The sequence below is a fragment of the Stegostoma tigrinum genome, chromosome 17 (assembly GCF_030684315.1).
Source record: "Stegostoma tigrinum isolate sSteTig4 chromosome 17, sSteTig4.hap1, whole genome shotgun sequence".
Lineage (NCBI taxonomy): Eukaryota > Metazoa > Chordata > Chondrichthyes > Orectolobiformes > Stegostomatidae > Stegostoma > Stegostoma tigrinum.
Window position 1 is genome coordinate 41998640 of NC_081370.1, and position 24236 is coordinate 42022875.

Genomic DNA, 24236 nt, shown 5'->3' on the forward strand with positions numbered 1-24236 from the left:
CTGATATTAGAAGTCAGATATTTGCCATATTTTGTATGGCATTTCCCTATAAGTCAGTTTATGATTTATTTAAACAAGTTAACACTCCCATTAAAATACTGGACCATGCAAATGTGTTAAAATCTTTTTCTATTATCAACATTGGTAATTTCCAACCCAGTGATTCAGGGCAGATCTGCACACAAAAACAATATTTATTGAAAAAATGGCTTGGCTCCTGACAGGTGTCTACATCCATTACAATAACCACTTTATCTAAAATTTTACATTAGTGGTAACAAACATTATAATTTCCTTGCTGTTTAAAAATATTTCATTTGGCTGTTAGAAAATTCAATATTTTAAAAAATAATACACTGAGGTTTGAGTTCTTCATCAGAGTTCCAGATCATCATTCATCTTATGAAGAATTTAAGTAGAACTAACAGCACAGAAATGGGCAATTGAGGCCCAATGATCAATACCAGCATTTTAAAATGCAGTTTACATTTGTGAACAGAAAAAAAATACTCTTAGAGGCATAACATTTAAAAAATCATTTCGTGAAAATTGCCAAACAAACATTTTATTTGTTTCACATTAATTCTCATTAATCTTTTAAAGAAGAATTTAGCTAGTTAAAAATAAGCAGGTTAACTCCATATTAAGATAGTAAGGACAGCAATATGATTCAAGTAAACTAAGTATTTATGTGAGAGCATTATCAGCAATAATCTTATACCAAAATAAGTAAGCCAATCAAATATTGTTTCATACAAGTAAATTTTTGCACATCATCCTGTAGTGGGTGTTGCATTTGAAGGGCTCATATTAATTATGTTGATACGCATAATAAACTGATCATGTGTTATAGTTATATGTTTAAAATTATTTGATTCATATTTTTGAGCATACATACATAAAAACTTAGCATAGAATTTTACTTCAGTTATTAAAGTAGTCCTGGAACACCTTGATGGTTAATTTTAATTCGTAATAGCAGTCAAAAAAGTTTATACAGTTCACTTGATCGTTCTACTGCATTTACAGCATGGAACCATTTCTTTTAATAGGGCAAATGAAAATTCATAACAGTAATAATTTGCAATACATATATTAGTTTTGGTAAACCAGAAGGCATTTTGTCCCTCACAGAATAGAAGATGGAATATGCTCAGCATATGCCATTTCTTGTTGGATTCTGCAGTCTTCAAAATTTTTCAACGTCATTTGACAGGAATAATAACAGATAAACAAATCTTTTTGGCTGAGAGGGAGCCAATTTTAGATTATGGGATTTTTAAAAATTGGAACAGTTACATGGTGTATATATTTATAGACAAACACATCTTACGCATACACATAAATACTTAAACTTTGAGCAAAGGTATTTCCTAAAACCATCTCAGTGATTGTTTCCCGGTGCGATATTATTCTGTTGCTATGGGAGCATGGCAGAAGCAGGAAATGGGGCTTACCCTGCAATACTTGGAGAATTCCTCATTTTGTTCATAAAGCTTCAATAGACCTTCACTGTTTGAGAAAATGTTCCTTTAAAAGTATATTACATTATTGCATTAGTGAATACCTTCCAAGGGTTAATTTTTTTTTGGTTATGAGAGGATTTAAATATCACGGGGAGACGCCTCTTGACTGGGCCGTCACACAGAATTATGCAGATTCAGAATGGAGTAGATCAAGCTTTGATTCCCTCTAGGATTCATGAACAAGTTCAGAATAATATGAAGTGACATGAAGCAGAAGTATTTGCAGAATGTCTGGATCTAATTCTAATTCATTCTTTCGTTAAACTGCGTCAGTTTAAAGTGCATGTCGTACAAAAATTTAGTTATCCAAAATAAACCTCAATTTAAACAAGTCATTCAGGCTCTAGGGACTATGTAAAGGTGAGGCATGTAAAGGCAGATCTGCTGATTAATTATTTGGAGTGGGCTTTATACAACAGTAATGCAAAATCTAATACTGTTCAAGCAGTTACACTTGCTTTTCAGTTTGTGAATTTATTTGTTCTTTTAAATTTTGAGACCTTTACAGCTTAAATTTCTTTGGTATCATCTAGTGAAAGGTACTGGTATCTTTCATCAGATTCAAAGGATTAAATGCTACTTGAAGCGTTGACAAAGCTCTTCATAGGCAACAGGATTTAAGTTTGATAATATGCTAGGAACTCTGTCTAAAGTTGGCATTGTTATTCTTAAAAACCAAGGGTGAATGTTTTTTGTTGACTTTTATTACTTTTGACATCAAGTTCCACTACTATCAGTGATGTTGGATTAAATATTTTGTGACTTCTTTGTTCACTGACATTTCACTAATCGTAAAGACATTTTGTGAACTACAGGATTAGGCACTACAAAAATACATACTGAACAAGATAAAGAAAGGGACGAGTACACATTGATAGACATAAGAAAACAGGGATCTAAAGCATGTAATCTATTAAAGATCTATAATATGGAGGGGAACTATTTTACTATAGTATATTTAACATTCTATAGACAGGGTGAAAGGAGAGAGTACAAACCAATAAAATGCAGACAGACTACAAATGATTAAAAGGATTCATTTTATCATCTATATTTCATACTGACAGTCAAAGAAAACACCATTGAAGGAGCAAAAAAAACACAACATGTCCTACAAAAGGTCTTTCTCTTATCCTACTGCGCAGACAAAAGCAGTTGGAAATCTGCAAAATCAACCATATCTCTGTCCACTCATCACCCCACCCTAAAAATGAAGTGTGGGAGTTTCAGATGCAAGAGTAAAGCACTGCAAGGCTGTCACAAAATAGGCGGCATGTCAGGTGAAGATGGAACGCTATGGTCAGCGTGCCCCTCGGTTTGACAAGGGGACGCTTTGTGATTGTTGTCACATGAATAATACCTGTGGGTGTTGAAGCTGTTCAGGCAGAACTGTCAAACCCACACTTCCATTATTGTGACAACCCCGCCCACCCTTCCCCCACTCCTCTCCCACACTCAAAGTCTCTGCACTAATCTGACAGCACATATACCTGTGTAAATTCAAAGAAAGTAAAAACATACACTTGGGTTTTGTGGAACATCAAAAAGATTTTGCTACATTTTCCAGGTATTTATTATTTTTACAACTATGAACTAAATTAAAAGAAATTAAGAACCTATTGTTTCGTTTTCATTCACTTCTTATCTACTCAAACCCATAAATTGGATTTATGAACTGACAGACATATCCTTTACAAGGCATTCATACCAGATGTATATTTGGCTCTTGCAAACCATCAGTCACTTATTATTCAACTTGTACATATATAGTTAATATACTTTAAAACACTGGCTGTTGCACTAAATGTCAACATCATATAATGAGCACATTGCAAATCCTCAACATTAGTGGCAGAATACGCACTTACATTTATTTACTTGAGGTCAATAGGGTTCACTAAATCTCCATTTACACTACAGCTGCTAATTTATTTCTGTACCGCATTAGCAGCTGTGCCAAATTAGAGGCTATGTTAATCACAAAAAAGTTGCTTGATGCAATAATGCTACAGAGAATTTCTTTAATTCAATTTTATAGCTTAGTAAAGACAAAACTTCCAATGATATGACTCTTTATCATGCCTCTCAGGATGTTCCAAAGACTTACATCCGCAAAAATTATTGTCATAAGTTGACAATTAATAAAAGATCATTGTCAAAAAATGTAAAAGTAGCAGCCATTTTGCACACAGCAAAGTCCTGCAAACAGCAATGAGATGAAAGACTATATTAATCCAAATCTTTTCTTTTGGTCATTTTCTTTAGATAAGATGTTATTGCTAAAACAACAGAGGAGCTAATTTTCCTTCTTCAAATAATGGTTTAGAATTTTTAGCATCCGTCTATAGAAATAGGATTTTGATTAAACATCTCACCCAATACTCCCTGGCAAAGCAGCATATCCTGAATGATATCCTGAAGATTATGTCCTACTTGAAACCATAACTTTCTAATTCAGATGCAATAGTGATATCAATTGAACTGAGCCAACATGTACATGTAAAGAGTTCCCTTCATGACTTTTCAGCTTTCACTGGAATGCACACAAAAGGCATGATGGCCCTAAATCTTTCTTCTCTGGCATTTTTAAGAGCTGAATAAGCCTAAATTCATCCTAAAAACAGTTCTTTATTTTTCCAGCACGAAAAGTCCCTTTTAAAACATCAGTTTAGTCCACGTCTCTCTTTCTAGGTTCAATGATATACCAACTAAGGAAATAAATTGGTATTATTACAACAAGTGTACAAATTCTCACTTGACCCAGAGTAAAACAAAATGAATATATTACAATCGCTGGATGCTACTGGGCACATCGTAAACTTGGTTAAAGCATGGTGAATTTTAAAGAGTTGGATTGCATAGCTGATTCTTCCCAATGTTTTTGGAATTCCTTTGTAAATATTAGGGGGGTAGGGAGCTACTGTGGAGGTCTTCCAAGGCAGGTTTTCCCACTAGCATATGGAATGGAGGACAATCCAGAGAAACAGCCAAAGATATGCCAGAAGAAGGGGAAACGATCCCTGCCACACTCCATAAAAATTTACTCCCAGTACTTCAGACATCAAACCCCTCAGGTTTTGGCTTCAGGGATCATGTAGAAAAATATACCAAATGACCTTAGAAAAGATAGAGGTATAAAGAAATTACAAACAAAAGTACAAGAATGACATAATTACAGATAGATAAATTTCAAACTCTTGACAGCAGCACCACTAACATGAAGTTACATAACTAGAGATTTACAGGGCTATGACAGAGTTTGAGTTCCACAAATGTTTGGAATTACGAAGTTGTACCAGCATTTCATTGGCAGTTTGTTCAATGCAACCCAAGAAAGGGTTTATTATAGAAGGCTTCCCTCTAAAACTGCTTCATAACCATTCATGTATCCCATGATACAGAGCCCCATTTTTGTCATTCATGAAATTAACCTTAACACATACGTCAAAGATATCTTACACTACATGTCTACTGAAGCATGTGTTGAAGAGAAAGCCTCTCTCTCTTCAACTACTCAACACTCTGAGCTAAATGATTTGTAACTCCTTGGGAAAACATATCCGCAAACTGGAAGGAATTTACTATATGAACCTTACTGTTTGCCATCTCAGACAAATACAGTAGATAGAACCTGTAAAAATCAGCAAAGGAAATATGAATCTTATAGTCTGCCAGAGCAAAGACATCAATAAATGTGTCCAAGATGGTGCTTAGGTCATTATTAGAATATTATGAACAGTTTCAGGCACTCCATAAAGAAAGGCTTACAGCCATAGAATGTGCGCAGCATACAATCACTAGGAATGGGAAGCTAAATTTATGAGAGAAGGCTTGATTTATTGAGACTATTTTCACTGGGACAGAAAATGCTCCAAGGAGATTAAATAGAACTTTGTTTGTAATTATGAACAGTTTTATTAGAAACAAATTAGGCAAAGTAATTTCCACTGAATAGGGGAAAGAGCAATGAGAGTTAATCAATTTTAAATTGTCACAACGAGAGTGAGTAAAGGCATTACAGAGTCAAAGAGTCATAGATTTATACAGCACGGAAACAGACCCTTTGGTCCAACCAGCCCATGCCAAAAATAATCCCAAACTAAACTAGTCCCTAAACTGCTCCAGGCCCATATCCCTCCAAACCTTTCTTATACATATATCCTTCCAAATGTCTTTTAAATGTGTGATTGAATGCACATCCATCACTTCATCAGGTAGTTATTTCCACACACAAACACTCTCTGTGTAAAATATTTGCCTCTTATATATATTTTTCAAATCTCTCTCCTCTCACCTTTAAAATGTGTCCCCTAGTCTTGAGATTCCCCATCTTAGGAAAAATACAACTCCCGTCAACTCTATCTGTACCTCCCATTATTTTATAAACTTCTATCAGGTCACCTCTCAACCTCATGCACTCCAATAAAAAAAGTCTCAGTCTCTCCAGCCCTTCCTTTTAACTCAAACCTTCCATACCTGGCAACATCCTAGTAAATCTCTTCTGAAGCATCTCCAACTTTATAATATCCTTCCTGTAACTGGGCATCCAGAACTGGACATGGTATTCTGAAGAGACCTCATCAATATCCTGTGCAAACTCTACATAATGTCCCAACTCCTATAATCAGAGGACTGAGCAATGAGGGCAAGCATGCAAAATGCCTTTTGCAAGGAGAATTCAATATTAAAAATTGAATATTTTCCTGGAGGAAGTAATTCAGGCAGAGGCCATTTCATCTTTTCATGCAAAAGTGAATACTGCATAATTGAAACAGAAGAAGGTGCTACTGAGAGAAAGCAAAGCATATATTAGGTTTAAACAGCTGTATTACAAAGCTGGCAAAAGATGATTCTAAACTCGACCTATGTGTGCGTTGTGTACTAAAATCCAACTGCCCTATTTGAGTGAGTCCCGTCAATAGCCAGTTGAGGCACTGAACAGTCATATCAGTCAGCAATGTGTAATAGGCACTTGTCATCAACAGGAAAGCCACACTTTGAATCAATGCAAGTTGCAGATAGGGCTATAACATGGTCACTCCATTAAACTATGCTTAGCACACTGTACATGCAGTTCCATACTGTGAATATAAGATCGTGGAGTTAAACCTGATGTGTGATGCAGACCAACTTGCTATGCATAAAAGCCTCCAATCAACATTAATGGGGGTCAGGGGCACACTGATGCCAGTTGTAGTTAGTTCTATGGACCAGAATATTCTCTCCTTTTAAATGAAAAGCTGCAATCAATACTTTTCAGGGCAGATAGCCAGTAAATAATATAACTTTTATTTTGCTAAATAATTTATTTTCAATTCCTTTCGTCTATAGTGCAGTGATCACTTTTACTATAAACTACAGTGTAGCAGAAAATAAGCTTAAAACAAGTATTAATTCATTATAGTATACCAATTTTGAAACAAATTAGAAAATGTCATTTAACATTATGATCTTTGAAGAACCATGAATCTAACCTGGTGCACAAGGAAATCAAGAAAATGAGCTTGGAAATTATGCAGTATCTTCAAGTGGGCATAAGGCGACATCAGTTCAAATCAGAAAGCATTTGCTCACTTGAAAGTTTAATTGAAATCTGGGACTCTCTGCCACTGAGAGAGCAAGAGGAAAGTCATTGGTTGATGAGAAAGAAGCAGGCAACCCATTGTTCACAAGTTGAAAAATCAGTTGAAGCAACCACAACTTCATACCAATGTTAACTTCCAGTATAAATTCACCCCAAATACTTGGAAATCCAAACTCGAGGATTGAGAAATAAAAAAATGAGCATAGCATACATAGAGGAAAATGATAAAGGGCTTGGTTAACTCAGTTGGCGAGGATGCTGGTGTAGTGCTGGATAACAGCAACAGTCAATCAATCTTAATGCTGAACGATGTAGTTCTGGAACTTTCTCATCACATTTCTCTGCCCAGATATCATGTGACAAACCATGATTAGCAACTCTTAGGCACCAAGGTTGGAATGGTATAGAGAGATGTGGTGATCATGTTAATCAACCATGATTCAGTTGATGGGGACAAGGGACAGAATGGCTTATTAGTTTTATGGTGTGCTTCACTCTTAGTAGTTATATTAACAGATGTTGTTAATCATCTTGAATTAAGTGAGTAATCTCATTCCTGATGATAGTGAATATTAATTGTACACCCTCCATTTTTGCTAATAGTCCGTTCTGGGCTCAGTAGGCACACCAGAATTAATTCTTTGATCCCACACTCCCTGTAAGAACGTAAGAGTCCCTGAAGTTCAGTATCAGGGAATTTTCCCTGCTGTTTCCAACTAGAATTGCATTAGAAAGCTATGAACAATACTGCACTGTGCCTCAAGGTGGCAATGTTGTACTAGAGTCAACAGAAACCTGCCCTCGAAGCATCCCAACATGTGCTTACGTTTATGTTGTGTGAATCTATAGCCTTTTATTATAAGTGTAATGAAGCAGACATTATTGAAGCTTTTATTGGTTGCTCAGATCTCAAGTCTACTATCATATGGAATTTGCACTTTTGTTGGTGAAGCAAATTGCTAACAGCATTTTTAAAAAGTGACAAGTATATCCATTTCATCAGCAGAAATCCATTTTCATCTCCATCAAGACAAGAATACAATTTTCACTTCATTTAACTGATGTTAGGTTTGATCCATCCACAGCATCCATTTCAGATCCAGAATGAGGCTTTTAATTTTCACCGTGTTGTACTAATTTTTTTCTCAACCCTGTACAATTTGGATTCCTGAGTATTTAAGGCACATTTATACGAAAAGTTAACATTGGTGTCAAGTTGTTGCTGCTTCAAACCAATGCTCAATATGTGGACTCTTATTGTCTGCTTCTGCTCTTGATAACGCCTAAAGTTCCTCTAATTCTCATTGATAAATGAATGTACATTAATGACAAAGTTTTCTTTTCCTCCCAACTTAGGATGTGTTTACTCTTCAGGGTATAAAAAAGTATAATGTAAAAATAGCCTAAATCTAACACAGCATATGTTCATCCCTTAACTGAGCAGAGGAGGGAATAGCTTCACAACTTCAATATTGTCTACATTTGACATTTCCATAAAATTCAGTGGAGTTGTCAATATTTATTTTAATGTCATTTTCTGTTAACTGCTTCCAACTTTCTCGAGGAGCAAACACAGATATTTGTACCACGTCTATCAGAAGAGATGGATCCCTACTTGTATATTTAAGAAAACGCAGGAACCTAGTTGCAATAAATTATAGTATAAATAGCACAAGTCTTTTGTGAAGTGATACTTTCGTCGATCCAGTGTGACAAGAAGGCTTCGCCCCGACTTACGCTTTTGGAATAATGTCAGCTTAAAATATGAGGCTGGTGGTATTAAAATAGGAAAGCATCTTATCTGTTATATGATGCAGCTACCCTCCATGATCGCTGTAAAACAATTCAACAAAGTACAAAAACCTAGAGAAGAGTTTGTTGAAAAAAATAAGTTATTACTCCCCTGCTCAACAGGATGACGCCAGGAGACCATGAGCAGGATTTAAATACCGCTCTCCAACCCCCAGGCAATGACCATTTCTAACTAGAGACAATGGAACCATCATCCTTTGATATTCAATGATGTTACCATCACTGAACCACCCACTTACAACATCCTAGGCATTGCCATCACCTAAAACCAAGTTGAGCTCACACTATGAATACAGTGGCTCCAACAGCAGGTCTGAGACCAGAAACGCTGCAGCAAGTAACTCACCTCATGACTCCCCAAAACCTGCACACCATCTACAAGGCATAAATCAGGACTGTGATGGAACACTACCCACTTACCTGGCTGCGTGCAGCTCCAACAACACACAAGAAGCTTGGCACCACCTAGTACAAAGCAGCCTGCTTGACTGGTACCACATCCACACCCATGCATACTCTCCATCACTGACGCTCAGTAGCAGCGATGTGCAACACCTACCAAATGCATTACCGAAATTCACCAAACATCCTTAGACAGCAATTCCAGACCCAAGACCACCACTAGGACAAAGGCAACCAATACATGGGAATACCACCACCAATCACAAGCTGCTTTCCAAGCCACTCACAACCCTGCCTTGGAAATATATTTGCCATTCCTTCAGTGTTGCTGTATCAAAATCTTGGAATTCTCTCCCTAATGGCACACTGGGTCTCATGGTCTCACTGGGGTATCAGTGGTTGAAGAAAACAGATCACCTCTACCTTCTTAAGGCAACAGGGGCAGGCAATAAAATACTAGCTCAGTCAGCAACACCCACATCTCATGACTGAAATAAAAAAAGGATGGAAGTCATCAGCGTTATAGATCCATGAGGGAGAACAAAGTCAGATTGCCTATTGCTAATCTGACTCTCAGGGCAAGGAAGGTTGATCTTCCCGCTGATGTACTTAATCAGCCAACTAAATGATATTTCTGAGTGCACGGTTTGGAAAATTTTGTAAGATTCGTAAAACTAAAGTCCTCCAACAACCCGCCATGACACATTGCACTGCCCCCAACCCCACTTCCACCTCCGCCACCAGTTATCAAAATCCATGATGAGGCCTTGGAATAACATGGGCCATTTTCCATATCTTGAGAGCACATTGACAATAAGGGCAGACATTAAAAATTAGGTCGAAACCACGTTCAGTATATCAGAGCAGTGATACAGTATATAGCAGGAACCTCAAAACCCTGAAGAAATACCATCAGTGTTCCCAGTGCAAGATCCTGAAAATCAATTAGCAGGGTGGAAGTATCGTTGTCGGTGTTCTCACTCAAGCCAATATTCCCAGCATCAAAACATCAATCAAGTTCAGTCACTTCCACTGGGCTTGCCACATCATCTACATGCCTGGTACAATACTCACAAAACAAACACTCTGCTCAGAGTGATGGCACAGTAAGTTCTCTCCAGCAGGACAAAGATACACCTCAAGGACACTCTGAAAGCGTCCTTTAACAAATGTAACACTGATCAACACCTAGGAGACCCTGGCCTAAAACAGCTCAAAGTGGAGGGATGGTATCTTGGAAGGATTTAAACACATTAAGCCTCATTGCCAACAGCAATTTAAAGTCAATCATTGACATGGAAAGGAGCACAACCACCAGTAGACCCCACCTGTGGCAGAAAAGGCTAGCCGTGCATTGGACTGTTCAGTCACCTGAGAGTTCATTTTTAGCTTGGAAGTCATTCTCTACCATGAGGAACTGTCTAAGAGAGGAGGTCACATTTCAGCATCATTCTGCCACGGCTGGTTGGTATTCTATCGGCGGTAGTGAGGTCAGGACCTGATGTATACTGCATGGTGTGGCCTTCAGGAAAGTTCTCAACCTCCTGGATGCCTTCCCAAAGAATACACCTTATGACCCCCAGAGGGTCCCTTCAGTGGTAAGTCCCTCCCCTTTGAAAGGTAGTACTGGGTCCACTCTGCATTGCCACAGTAGGCCCAAACTACTTATTAGTCTTCATCCAAGACTGTCAGTCCACACCCTGCTGCAGACCCAGCAGTGGCCAATACTCCCAATGGTGCTGCTGGAACAGAAGATCCACTGGCCCTTTGATTGACTAACTGTTCCTGGAGGCAGGATCCTTGCCTTTAAAGGCACTGAAACCTTCACGACAGTCCGGTAATGTCCTGACTGATGTTTAACCCTGTTGCGACTTCCAGAAACAGCTGCAGCAGATTTGTCGCTGACTTTATAGCAGTGGATACAGCCAATGTCGTAGACATTAGGTTTTACCACATCCCTACATCTAGAACAAACCACCCGCAACAAACAACAACACTTTCCAGTTGCGAATCATTGTAACTCCCCTCCTCAATCCCTGGGCAACATGTGCATCCTGGGCCTCTTCCAGTGTCATAATGACACAACCTGCAAACTGGAGGAACAGCACCTCATATCCCAGCTTGAAAGCCTACAGCCCAATGGTCCCAATATGGACTTTACCCATTTCAAAATCTCCCCACCCCCAGCCTCATCCCATGACCAACCTTCCCTCTCATCCCTGCCTCATTGACCTGACACAACCGGTCCATCTTCTCTCCCACCCATCCGCTCCTCCCACCTCACTGACCAATCCCCGCCATTGGCTACCTGCACCCACCTATCACCATCCAGCCTACTTTCCCCAGCTCCACCTCTCCTCCCTCTATTTATTTTAGAGCTCCCTTCCCCCTCCCCTGTTTCTGAAGAAGAGTCCCAACCCAAAACGTCAATTTTCCTGCTCCTCTGATGCTGCCTAGCCTGCTGTGTTCCTCCAGCTCCACACTGTTATCTCTGACTCCAATCAGCAGTTCTTACTGTCTCTAAGTTTCATTCTCTGGAAATTCTTCAGATTTCTGTTAGCATTGCCAGAGGCTCTCAGCAGTGACAGAATTTCAGAACTTTCTTTCTTTTTGTAGTTTTAAATCGAGTTCACAACATTGGAGGAATGAAATTACAATTCTAAGCAACGTCAATAAAAAGATGCATTGAAATATTTGCAATATGTCAGATAAGATGTTTGTCTCATCTAACACTTTGCCAAGTTACATTTCCGCATCAGCATCATATTATTAATATTTAAATTGGTGGAGAACTTCAAGGATCAAAAACATAAATATGTGGGAGAACAACTTAAAACAGGGAAAGTAACCTCAAATGATTGTGGAGAACCTCGCAAATCTTGTCAATCTATAGCCATCCGAATAACCCAAAGACAGAGCTTTCCTTCAAAGTTATTACCACAGCTATGTGTACCATCTACTGCTCTTTGCACATTGACACCAAGGCTCCTTCATCAGCACCTTCCAAACGCACACTACCACCTAAACAGACAAAGTTCGTGGGTTTTCTCCGACTATCTTCCCTGACTAGCCTCATTTCTTATGTACCATGCACCCCGTGTCATGTTCTCCCATGCACCATAAGTGGAATTATTGGCCACTGCCGGGACAATCTGGGATTCCTAGCATCGATGCCATCTTTCAAACCCAGCCATGCAGCCAAACAGGTGCATGATTTGAGACAATTGCCCCAGACAAATGGGACAGAGTGAACTTGGTACTTCACTTTGTTAACAGGGACATGGATATCCTGGTGGATGGGGCTACGTGCGATCGCTGTTGCATCCATAGCAATAACTCTACTGGCAAACTGATCACTCATCATCCTGATTGGAACTATATAGTCATTCTTTCACGTTCCTGAGTCAAAATCTTGGGAGTCACTCCCAAAGTCATACCCACACCAAATGTGGTAGTTCAAGAAGATGGCTCATCACTAATTTCTCAGGGGCTGTTGGTGATTGCCAATAAATGTTGGCATTACCAGCAACACTGACAACCCAAAAATAGATTTTAAAAATTGCAAAATATCATTGTTCTATTAACGCAAAAGGCAATAGGCAAAAGTGTGAAGAACGACAGTAGAAGACTGTAAATTGTTAGAAATCTGCTGACTTTATATGCCTCCAGAGTTTCTCACCAAATCCCAGTTACAGTCATTATGGACAGATACCAATAAGTAAAGAATTAAAACTTCACAAGAGTGACAAACCAGCTGGTCACCGCATTCAGTTCCTGGCCCTCAATTGCCATTAATAGAAGCATTTTAGCAAAGTGCCTGTCAATCATCTCAGTAAGAGAATGATTTTCAGTGCAAAGCAAAAGCTATAAAACAATAGAAACAGCTCAGAAAATGAAGTGATAATATTAATTGAGAAAAGTTTGGAGCTGTTGCATTTTTGGTCAGATGACAAACCAAAAACTGATTTGTGCCAATTATACCCTTTCCTTGGGGAATCAATTTGCTTTCACTGATGGGGAATGTTACAAAGGCCAATTGCATTATGTAACAGAATTAAAGGGGGATGTTATATTCTTGCAGTTCTCCATAGTTCATGACAACAAAGTAAGCATTGAACAAAAAGAAATTTGCAATATCATTAAATAAAATTAAAAACAAATTGTGTTATTTTTAACAGGGATAGATTCTTACCTTAACCACCTTACCAGTAATTATCATCTGCCTGTTATGAAACTGACTTTATTTTGTGGATTGATTGTATAGCTCAATGAGGAAATCTCCAGGCATCACTTAGAACACACTGATTTATAACATTGCAAACAGAAAAGGTGTGACTGAGAAAGTGGCACAATTCTCACCTCCCCTTAAGAAGAATCATGTGACAATAACTCTGCAAAAGGGACCATCAGATGGGTGCTTCGTGTAAATCAATAATCTGATATGACAATAGGATCATGGTATAATTGCAGGTAAGAACAAGCAGAACTCTACCATGAATGTTCTCACCATTCTTATTTGGCTGTAAAACAGTTCCTAAACACAAACTGTTTTCAGTACTGGGTGATTCGTTAGTCAGTGGACACAGACTTAAGGCAAAAAGATGAGAGAACAGATCAGATTTATTCTTACTCAACAAGTTATCATGACCTTGGTTGCATGTCCTGGTAGTGGAGGTGGATTCAATAGTGGCTTTCAACGGGAATTAGATATTGTTACAAGATAACAAAGTGTGAAGCTGGATGAACACAGCAGGCCAAGCAGCATCTCAGGAGCTGCTTGGCCTGCTGTGTTCATCCAGCTTCACACTTTATTATCTTGGATTCTCCAGTATCTGCAGTTCCCATTATCTTAGATATTGTTACAATCCAGGTAGAAACCATTAACGTTCATTGAGAAATCCAAACACCCAATTTTAACCCATTGAAATATATCTCGAGTTAACTTGTCATTACACAATAAAGTTATGCGACTTATTATAGAATAAACAAAGAAAATATGATGGCTTTAACAATATTGTTCGTATCCACATATGCCAGGCAATTAAGTTTATTCCCCCGAGAATATTCTTGTCCCATCTTGCATTTACTTTTATAGATAAACAACTATAAGTAAGCCATAATCTTCAAGAAATTACGTTTAACTGGCCTTAGCCCCAGCTATGTTCTCAGGGGAAAATTTTCATGTACCATCTCTGGATTGTGGGTGCCTCAATCCACTGTTGCTCCCAAGCTAAACTTCTTGATTACTTTGCCAGAAGACTTGAGGAAGGGGACTGTGGATTCTTCGATTGGGCATTAGTTTCAAAATAGGCGAAATTCTTTTTCTGTCACCTATCCCCTCCTCCCACTTCAAGCTGCACCTCCATTTCTCACCCACCAACCTCATCCCGCCTCCTTGACCTGTCCATCCTCCCCGGACTGACCTATCCCCTCCCCACCTCCCCACCTATACTCTCCTCTCCACCTATCTTCTCCTCTATCCATCTTCGGTCCGCCTCCAACCTCTCTCCCTATTTATTCCAGAACCCTCTCCCCAGCCCCCTCTCTGATGAAGGGTCTAGGCCCGAAACATCAGCTTTTGTGCTCCTGAGATGCTGCTTGGCCTGCTGTGTTCATCCAGCTCCACACTTTGTTGTCTTGAGCTTCTTTTTCCTCTTCCCTTAGAATATTCAAACTGAAATTAAATGTTACCCATTTTCCATAACTCTATAATTAGGAGAACATTATTTTATTCAAAAATCTATTTTGTGAGATTTACATAAATTGTGTCCATGTTGCAAGTTATGAAGCAGTATACTTTTCCTGGTGATGCTACATTTACAGTGTTAACACTGTGCACCGGCCAGCTGACTTTAAGGAAAATTAATGTAAATGGGACCCTCAGACTAATTTTGTTTAACATCAGTGCCATGTCAAACCTGACTCACAATATGCAAATCTACTTCAACTTAAGTTTGTAATGCGAATATTTATTCTTTCATAGTATTAGTTACACATTTAAATGTTGAAATGGTTGTGTGTTGTCATAAGCATGCACAGTTCACTCCAATCAAATAAAGAGGGAGTAGGCTTGGTTAGAACTCATATCACAGCTGTCTGCACTGAGCCAATCAACCACAGAATATAGTAAAAGGAATAGAGCATTCTGTCTTCAAGCTTGTGTTATCATTCAATTCATTAGATTATGGCCAATTTGTACCTTAACTGCATTTTCTTACTTTTGTACAAAAGGGCTTAGAAATCTTCCCTACCAGAAATGGATCAGTCTCAGTGCAGAACATTTGAACTGTTGCATTACTCACAACATTTCAGGGAAATTAGTTCCTGATTTGCTTTATTGGTTGTATGAAAAAGTGCTTCCTCATCTCACAACTAAATAACCTAGTTTTAATTTTCAGATTTTACCTTGTTATCCTAGATTTCCTCACCTGAAGAAATAGATTCCCTCTATCTTTCCTACAGAATGCCTTGAAAGCTCTCAAGTAAAATACCTCAATTAAATTGCCTCTCTTAGCCTTCTAAACGTAATAAAATTAAGGCTAAGTTTAAGCAGTCTGCCTTCAGAACTTACCCTTTTAAGGTCTAGATAATTCTGAGTAATCGGTGGTATATTTTACCAAAGAATAGATTTCCTGAAGTTCAGTCTTCCAAATGGAATAAAACAAATACAATCAAAGAACTGAAGGGTGAGATCAAAGTTCAGATTTGGTCAAATTGACACAGCACAACTATGACGACATTCTTCAATACCGCATTACCATTCACATTGACACAAAATAATGGGAAGTAACAGGTAAACAGGTAAAGTAACAGGTAAAGTAAATACTGGGAAGTAACAGGTAAAGAAATATGTCCTTTTCCAGTCTGTTTTAATCAAATACAGAGAAAAGCCGGCTAAACCCAAAATGGTTGTGGGGGAGGGGTAATTACAACCTTGCTGATGTCAGCACTATCCCCAAAATCTGTGCATCCCCCAACATAAATATGTAACATTAATAAAACTGCAATATTAATACAGAAAACATTAAAATAAACAAATCGAACCATATGTACTGCAACACTGTACCAAAAATTCAAAACTATTTGGTAGAACATGGGGTGTGTAAGTTTAATTATTTCACTTTGCTCCATTGCTGAACCATCTTTGTGATTGAATCTCCTTGTTCTTGCAATAACATTCTGTCTTTTTCAGTTACAGGCTGTAACTCATCTCTGTACATCAGGGAGCTGACAATGCTTTTGAGGTGCTAGCTGGCTAATAAACATTTAAGAATGGGACTGTGTGGGTTGGCTTTGCTGGCTGTCTCCCTGGTGTGCACTTGTTACCATGACATTTTACAATGGTCATTTCAATTTTGTAAGCAAATTCAGTTGAGTTTCTGCTAGAATATGGAGGATTTTCTGACTCTGTCCCCAGTTCTATTGTCCATCCATCTTTCCTCGATTTGAGCAAGTCCTCAGACAGCAGGTGCATTTTAGAAATATCTTGTGTAATGCACGTATGTTTCAGTCATGAATAGTCAGAGTGTGACGCAGGGGTGTAGCTCTCATGTAAAGGGAAGGATAATGGCTGAATAAAACTATTAAAGCTGATTTTACGTTGGTGCTGTTTAAATTTGGATGATGCAAGTCTAGAGCTACAAGTTGACAGTAATTACACGATTATACCCAGCTCCTTGTGTGAGTAGCAGGCAAGAAACACAAAGCAACCTTAATGGTTGGGAGGCAGCTGACAGATGTTGGTCTCCCAGAAGCTGAACTAAACCCAACTGGAAATTAATCAATTCTGGAAAGCACAGACAAAAAACAAAAATTGCTGTAAAAGCTCAGCAGATCTGGTAGCATCTACAGACAGAAATCAGAGTTAATGTCTTTGCTGTAGTGGCCCTTCTTCAGAACGGGTTCTGAAGTTCTGAAGAAGGGTCACTGGGCCGGAACTATTAACTCTGATTTCTCTGCACAGCTGCTGTCAGACCTGCCAAGCTCTTACAGCAATTTCTGTTTTTCTTTGCAAAATAACTGGCACTACAATGATTAGATTCTAAGAAGTTCGTATTTTGCCCTTTTCCTTTACACCCTCCCACACAAGAAATTGAAGTTTTGTTACATCCTTCAGACAACTCATTATTTCTTGGCACATATCCAATGCCAGCGTACTTTTGCTGTGCTTCTGTGTATAAACTAAAAATTGAGAAAAGCAAGGGTGTAACTAGAGCACAATTGCAAATAGGGGTAAAGGTATTATTTCGTACTTATATTGCTATGTTATGTTGACATGTCCACTTCCTTTACAGATTTTTCTTGGCATGCTGGATCAATCAATGGCTCCTGTCAGTGTTATCATTACATGTAATATAATGAAGCATTAATGTGATAGAGCATTGGTTATGTTACTAGATTAGTAACACACAGAGCATGAATTCAAATCAGTCAATGGTAATTTCAAAATCTGAATCCAGTTTCAATAAAAGCATTTTTTTTAAAAACTGATACCAATAACAAATAACCACAGTATAAAAACCCACTTATTCTCACAAGGAATTAAGGGCTACGGGGAGAGTGCAGGGAAGTGGAGCTGAAATGCCCATCAGCCACGATTAAATGGCGGAGTGGACTTGATGGGCCAAATGTCCTTACTTCCACTCCTATTATGGTCTTATGATCTTATTCTCCATCACACTTTAGGGAAATATGATCTTGTCTAAAGGCCACACGTGTAACTCTATTCTCAATTAATCTGATTGATTCTTATTGATCTCTGAAGTGACCAAGGAAGGCATGTAATTACATAAAACTACCGAAAGAGCTGTTCAAGAAGCGCATTTAAGATTGAGCTAGTTTGGCCAACAACACCCAAATCTTGAAAATTATATGACCAATTGGGCTGAACCTCAAAACTTTTCAGTATGATTCTGCAAAGCTGCTTAATGTTTCAGTGCGTTTTTAACCAGTACCTTCTCAATGCATTACTTGAAGTGCCAAGATGGACAGGGACAATAGCATCTTACTGGCACCTTTATCTGCTAACTCAATTGGTTTGAAAGTGATTCCAACTATGTGGGTACAATACTTGCACCAGCTGAGGCTACCATGAAGGACTCTCCTTTTAACTACGGTGATGTTTATCTGCCAATCTCCCTTTGAGCCACACATTATCCTGCCTTAGACATCCATCCCTGTTGTTACATCATTGCTGGGTCAAAATCCTAGAATTCCTCACCTGACACTATCTTTAGGAGTGCCAAACAATGGCAGTTTAAAGGAAAACCTCACTCCCATCCTCTCAGGGCAATTAGGAATGGACAATCAATAATGCTTTACCAGTATTACATATATTCTGATAACAATTGTCTTTAAAATGTATTAGTTGACATTTTCATAATGAACTTAATTGATGTTTGAAAATATTTTATTTGAAAATTATGCTGTGAGATAATCTGAACTCACAGCATATCTCAATTTGCCACAGTTAGCAGAGCTCTCAGTTCTGAGTCTGAAGATTGTGGCATTTTAATCCCATTCCAGACCTGAGCACACAATCTCAACTTGTCATATTTGTGTGAGATTAATTTATACATGATTAATGGTCATTGCCAAGTCAAAACAACATGAGATTGTATTTCCACAGGGAAACCCTCTTTGCTATTTCATTTTCTTTTACTGGGCTTTCCACAGATTGCCCACCAAAGTCAGAAGATAATCAGGGGAAGCCCTGAGGAAATTCAGTTGCTTCAGAAATTATATTTGCTTACAGATCTTCAAACACAATTTGACATGTCATTATCTTAAACTGTTTAAAAAACTGCTAATGCAACGCAGTAACATAACAGTTCAAAACAATGATGGTCTCATTGGCAAAATGCAAATATAGTTTTATGACAGGCAAAGCATTCAGCTTGATATTACTAAAATGTTGATACCCATAGCTAGTCTGCAATAAACTTTCTGAAACAATTAATTCCTTTGCATATTCAAAAACAGTTTGTGAGCTAAGATTTTGCTTGTTCATATATCTTGAAACAAAAACTTGCAGTTCACTAATCATGTCTCTAAAAGGATTCTGGAGCACTTTACATACAATAAATTTCTTTAAAGTCCAATCATTCATGTTAAGACGATGTAGTCATAAATAACAGGAGACAAATCAGTGAATATTTCATAATTGGTATTATTTTTCTTTAATCTTTGAATATTATGAAAGAAGAAAAGATATTTCCCCATTTCCTTTTCCTGCCTAGATCCACAGACCCAGGCTGGCCAGCATTTGCAGAACGCCTGTACTATATCACACCAGTGGCCATTTCTCTTGTGTGATTTGAGTGCTGACAAGCTATTCTACCACATGCAGCCAAACAACTTTCAATCAGCAGCCAATATCCCCTTGCACTTCCTTTCCATTAGAAATAGTAAATCAATGAGTAAATGCTGGCACATTTTTTTCTGTTCTTCGCTCAGGGCACTAATGGTGATTGTAATGCTCTCCCTATGCCACAGCTGGGGAGTGCTGACTTAAGCCAAACTGCCAACAAACCTAGGACCCACCTGCTTTACCTGGCTCATGCATGCACCATATGCATTTCTATACATATTTATCATCATAGCTACAATGTACAGTTTTTGTACAAATATTGAGAAATTACTCCAAAATAATGCTAATGATCTTTATATTTGTGAGATTTAACAGCATGTTTTCATGAACTTAAATTGCACAGTCAGCATGTGTGTTGGGATTACAACATAACATTCAGCACTCATTTTGACACTGAAGTCAGAGTGTGCCCTATCACTTAAATGAGCAGAGAATAGAAAATTGGTTGAGGAATCCCTTGTGTGCAGGACTGCTGGCCAATGATTTCAGATTCTTCTAGGTACATTTCTTGGCAACCACTTACATGTGATCCAGTAAAACTGACAAGTGCAAGCTTACAAGTCCAAACTGAAATAACCCTTTAAGGATTCATGCAGCAAGCAACATTACTATGGACTGGCTATACCTACTATAACTAGGTTTCTCAGTTTGTGAATGCCAACTAAATGTTAATGCCGTAATTTATTCTATGTTGGCTGCAATTATATCAGTGGTGTCACATAAGAAAACAGCAAAGATCTTTTAAAAAGTCCTCTCATGGATTTATAACTTTCTGCACAATTCAATCCCAACTCCTTTATTCAACTAAACTTCATTTGATGATTTAATGTTCACTTTACAATTGGCAATTATTAAACAAAGAAAAAACGTAAATACGTAGGGCAACTCTCATGTAAATATTTCCAGTAAAACTCCAAAACTCTTCACTAATAATGAAATTATACAATTTGATTTTACCTTACGGTGAAAGTAGGTGGATGATTCTGCATACAGATACAATTATTAGCCACAATGAACCTCAGCCAATAAATGGCAGTTACTCATAAAAATGCTTAAAAACAAAGCAATACAGATGTGGATTAACAATATACTTACAAGTATAAATATAAAACCATGTATGTTTCGACATAAATTAAATATCATAGTTCATAAAACCATATGTGAAATGAGATTGAGTCAATTAAAATAACATCGAAATATTTGGTTGGAGTGATTCCATTTTATGGATACAATTTATGAGATAAACTAGAAAGAACAACATTCTGACACAACCATGAACATTCTCTATTTTGATGTGCGTATTCACTTTTCATCTGCCACATTTTGAAACCTTTGGTTTATTTTCATTTTAAGCATTGATATGGGCCCAGTGTTTAAAGTGTAATGCGATGTTGCAGATAATCTAAACTGCTCGATGTCACATTAATGTTCTATTACAGTATATGGCAATTCTGTCACATTATATGTCAAGTGCTATCAAGTTCATAGCAAGTCTAAAATGAAGATCATTTCAGAACAGAAAACACAACGACATTAATTCAATGCAATTCACCTCACTATTTTCTGAAGACCAGTGTAACTACAAAAAGGATCAAAGTCTTCCCAATTTTCGTAACAAGGAAAGCTCTGGCTGCCTTAGACACAGAGTTTTATGCTTATCTTTTATACCATTGCTCTTATAAATGAATGGCACTTCCCAATGCAAAACCAGATCATAATGTGGGTGCTCATTTATAGGGTTTTTAACTTTGCAGGATTTTCCTGCTATTTCTCTTTATTCATCACTGCCTTCATAACAGTCACAGGATGGAGAATACATGAAGGAGATATTGTTTAATAAATATTTTAATGTCAGAAAATAAAAATCAATTTAAGCAAAATGTTACGTATAATGTACCATGCTAATTCTAGTCTTCACCATGTCTGAACAGTCAGAACTGAATAAGGAAGCCTGTAGCGCAGATGAGTTAATATTGTGAAAGAGGAAAAGGAAACCTCAATTGTAACAAAAACAATCATTAAGCATTGTTGTAATGGTTTAGTTTCTCGAAGTTTGTACTTGTCGAGTGACAAGATGAAGAAAATTACAGACAATTGCGAAGATAAATATTATTAAAAGAGACATGCAGTGTTACCCAGACTTAGCAATTATATTTTGCTTCCTGAAATTTTGTCTGAAATACTTAAGAAACTAATAAATGTACACTTCTAATTGACATTTTTAAACAATATAACATTTCACCACTGTTTTTGATGAAATATTAAGCTCTCCAAGCTGTTGAATGGACTATGAATGTACAGAACCTGTTGAATTATACTCCTGCAGAGAAACTGGCATATTACAGTGTTCAAGGGCTCTTTCCCACTAACACTATTGAGTGCCATGAATATTTAATAATCAGCAACAGTTGTAGATGTGACAGAATATACTTATAAATTGAAGACGTAATTTTGAACTGAATTCAAAGAGCAAAAATATATATCTCAATTCATCAGAATTTTTGTTTGATTGATTCTTCAAAAATGTAAGCAAAAACAAAATGTTAAGTTAAGGACAGAAAAAAGAAGGAATGGACTTTAAATTGAAAGGTGGTTCTGTCTTCTCTTTTTTGAGCTATTTAGCTGTGCAGAAGCAGTGAATGACAGCTACCCAGCTTGAAGCCTACAGAAAACACTGCCTCCCTCTTTCAGTCGCTATGGTGTGGCTTTTTCACACGTTCCTTCCCCAGCAGTGTTTGTCCCCAAACAGAGGAATAGAGCACAATAGCATTCCAGCTGCAGCATCCCTGCCACCAAAACAACCATGTAATGGGAATGCTAATTAGGTGCTACTGCCCAGAGTGGCTGAAAGTGTTAAGTTTTCTAAACTTAATTTTATAAGTAATGAAGAAGTGTGTGTATGTCTGTGTGTCTGTGTATGTCTGTGTGTCTGTGTATATCTGTGTCTTGGGGGTGTTGAAGGTATAAGGGCCTGATTTGTGGTTGTGTTGGGAAATGGATTGTTATGCTTAAGTCTCAATTTCTGAGTTCAAAGTTATTAAGTGGACAAATAGGGTATTTGACTTAGTCAACAATTTAGCTGAACCTGACTCATAGTGAAATCACAGAAACTTGTTTTTATTATCAATTGTCAATTTGTATCTACATATACAATTTCCACAAACCAACTTCAAAAGATTTATGCATATCTACATGTTGAATTAGCATTAAAACATTTCAAGTAGTCCTGTTGGTTTTCGGAATATCATTCATCATGCTCTTTCAATGTAATTCAATCAGTAGCTTTTATTTATTTTGCTTTACTTACTAAATTCTTTTAGAAGTGTTTTTCCTTCCTCTACTGGTGTAAGTGTGAGTTAATTCTCCAATAAACGCATTTAAAACTATATCTCTTTAAAGACTTAGATTTCTGCTATAACTTAAAAGAAACTCTATGGCCATGAAGAAAAGGGGAAGGGCGGTCTGTCATTTTTTCTGAGAATGAAATATTTGCATTCGCAGCATTCCCGAGTGTGTGAATTGCTGTAACATTTCACAGTGTGCCGCAGAAAGATTAGGCACATGACATCTTACACTGAAAGACAGATACAATTAGCATCATTATTGTTGGCTCAGAGATCACAGTGAAAAGTATTCTGGCCTCCACTGGGTACTGGAACACATGTAATACATGTCACATATATTTAATGGCATAAGTGTCAATCACTGTCTATAAGTATAACAAATACAACTGAAAAAGTAGCCTCTTTAAAAGTGTTTTATCTCACCTGCTTACTGTAATTCCTTGCAGGCGTCAGCTTTTGGTTTATAGCCCATAGGACTCCCTGGATGTATGTCCTAGCTCCTGATGGGATGAACCCTTCCCCCTTAGAGACCCAGACAGGTCCACGGAGAGGTGTGCTGGAATTCTGCAGGCACTTGTCGAGCAATGGAACTGCAGGAAAACAGCATTAAAAAAAGGACCTTATATCCACTGTGACCCACAGCTGCAGACACCAGCCTGAACTACAAGCTACACTGCTTTCAGAATTAGGCCTAATTCTCAGTATCTATTATTCATATGTGACCTGAAGAAGCTCTGACAGGAGCAACTCCTAGATGCCTAGTGGTCACCACCAAGTGTAAAAGATATATATACATATGCACTCAGCCCCCAACTGTAGGAATTGTGAAGCTTACCAAGCACACCTGAATAGATTTGAAGTGTGCCTAACTAACTGCACACGGTGTCGTGGTGTGCACTGATTGCCTTATCTTCTCATTTATCACAGATGAGTTGAGGCAAGGCTTGCTGAAACATAACTTGCATTGTTCTGAAACTTGCATTAGCCCTTTTCTGAAGTGATTTTGAGCCCAGGGGAGCAGATGTGTATAATAATTACAATTGTCATAGATGATATTGAGCAAAATGCCAGATATATCCCACTGACCTTTATGAAGCTTTACGCAACTGAACTGCAAGTGTACTGAATTGCACTATCGTTTCCATCCAGAAATTAGCCTCTGCAGCTAGTGTCATTTACAGTCAATGTTTTTGTGATTA

The 24236-nt window shown here is 37.8% G+C and overlaps 1 protein-coding gene and 1 long non-coding RNA gene across 4 annotated transcripts in view; one reads left to right on the plus strand and one right to left on the minus strand.

Annotated features, from left to right (window-relative positions):
* The window catches only part of LOC125459451 (doublecortin domain-containing protein 1-like), a 484037-nt gene that overhangs the window by 345559 nt on the left and 114242 nt on the right, over positions 1–24236 (minus strand). For all 3 annotated transcript variants that reach the window (XM_059652117.1, XM_048545936.2, XM_059652115.1), the window contains exon 8: positions 23461–23627. In XM_059652117.1, coding sequence (XP_059508100.1) covers positions 23461–23627 — 167 coding nt within the window. The remainder of the gene's footprint in view (positions 1–23460; positions 23628–24236) is intronic.
* The window catches only part of LOC125459453 (uncharacterized), a 48098-nt gene that overhangs the window by 2331 nt on the left and 21531 nt on the right, over positions 1–24236 (plus strand). The window lies entirely within an intron of this gene.